At 46.7% G+C, this 1,579-nt stretch overlaps 1 protein-coding gene across 1 annotated transcript; it reads right to left on the bottom strand.

Moving 5' to 3' along the window:
- Nucleotides 1–420: 420 nt before the first annotated feature.
- On the bottom strand, nt 421–1,101 carry LOC149028743 (uncharacterized). Its single transcript, XM_089160678.1, has one exon. The coding sequence runs from the start codon at nt 1,099–1,101 to the stop codon at nt 421–423; it is 681 nt and encodes a 226-aa protein (XP_089016804.1).
- Nucleotides 1,102–1,579: the final 478 nt, after the last annotated feature.

Raw genomic sequence — 1,579 nt, 5'->3', positions numbered from 1 at the left:
CAACAGAGGACCCTGTGTCCACCAAAACTCGGTGAACTTCCTGATTTGCTATTTTGACTTTGATGATAATCGCGTCATCATGTGGCAATATAACACCATCTAAGTCTGCGTCCGTAAAAGTTATTGGTTCGGGACATGCCGGATTTTCCCTTTTCTTAGGCAAATGAATAGCCCCTACGAACCGAGCCTTTTGCTTCGCTTTTCTGATAGATTCCACAGTTGGTCCCCCCATAATCACATACACAGGCGTTTCTTCCCGATCTACCTTTTCCTTTCCCTTGTTCGCTTTTTTGGCAACCTCCTTCGGACTAGGGGATCGGCCTCTCTTTTTTGATTCAGGTGAGTGTGTTCGGGTTTTTCCCGAATGTTTTACATATTGACTCAGCTTACCTTGTTGGATCAGTTTCTCAATTTCAAACTTCAGACTTCGGCACCATCCGTGTGGTGGCCGTAATCTTGATGGAATCGGCAGTATTTTGTTATATCCCGATCCTCTGGTGGTGCGCGTAGCTTTCCAGGCCATTTTAATGATTTTTTATCCCGAATATTCATTAAGATTTCTGATGGCTTTGCGTTAAGAGGAGTATAACTTACTCTCTCTTGGTCACGCTTCCATTTACCTTTTGATCTTGGATTCCTTTCACTCGGGGAAGCTTTATCTACATCCCGATCGGCCTTAACCCGAGCATTTATCACCTCGTAGACACTGGCTTGTTTCTGACATTTGCATAGCAGTGTCCCGTACGTTTTTAGCTTGTCCGTTAGTAGGACTTCCAAAAGTCTTTGGTGTGTAATGCCACTCCAAAGCGCACTGTACGCAACTTGATCATCAAGCTCCTCGATCTCAATGGCAACCTCGTCGAACCTTTTTAGATAATCCCGAATAGATTCATTCCTTCCTTGCCGTATGCCAAAAAGTCTATCGATTGTCTTTTTACTCCCGATCGCGCTACGAAACCGGGCTATGAATTTCTGGGCCAATTCTCGAAAATTATTTATTGATGCCGGTCGCAGACTGCTGAACCATTTGATGGCCGGGCCCTTGAGTGATGCTGGGAACGTTCTGCAGAGCAATTCATCCTCCCGGCCTAATATAGTCATTACTGACTTGAAGTAACTGATATGCTCCTTTGGATTTTTTTTCCCTTCAAAAGGGGTGAAAGTTGGCATGATAAAGTTTCTGGGGAGAGGCATGTTCATGATCTCGTCCGAGAACGGCTCCCGATCTACCACATCAAGATCTTCGTCATGATCCCGATCCTCCAACTTTTGTTCGACCTCTGCTACTCGCTTTCATAGCCGGTTCCGCCTTGCACTGTCCTCATCAGATTCGACACGTCCCCCCCTGAACGAGGAGTCGTTGCCTCCTTTCTTTGGGATGGTGCCCGAGATGTCGAAATTCTCGATTTTGAAGGCCGGGGTTGGATTTCCCCCTCTTCTTCTTTATCCACGATCTCCTCCTGACGATTCCTTTGGGGCAAGGATCCTGTTTTAGGCGGCAACGAGATGCGCTCTAAAGCACTGATCCTTGTCCCATTGGGCGTGGTTTGGCGCTTGCTACGATCGTGATGTGTTGGGC

Source organism: Hakea prostrata, chromosome 1, assembly GCF_041222555.1.
Source record: "Hakea prostrata isolate BN-2017 chromosome 1, UWA_Hpros_2, whole genome shotgun sequence".
Lineage (NCBI taxonomy): Eukaryota > Viridiplantae > Streptophyta > Magnoliopsida > Proteales > Proteaceae > Hakea > Hakea prostrata.
The sequence above is the reverse complement of the archived record's forward strand: the minus strand, read 5'-3'. Positions and strand labels throughout refer to the sequence as shown.

Bases quoted from the DNA above. Each gene is read 5' to 3' on its own strand.
- LOC149028743 (XM_089160678.1), bottom strand. From the start codon at position 1,101: ATGACTATATTAGGCCGGGAGGATGAATTGCTCTGCAGAACGTTCCCA.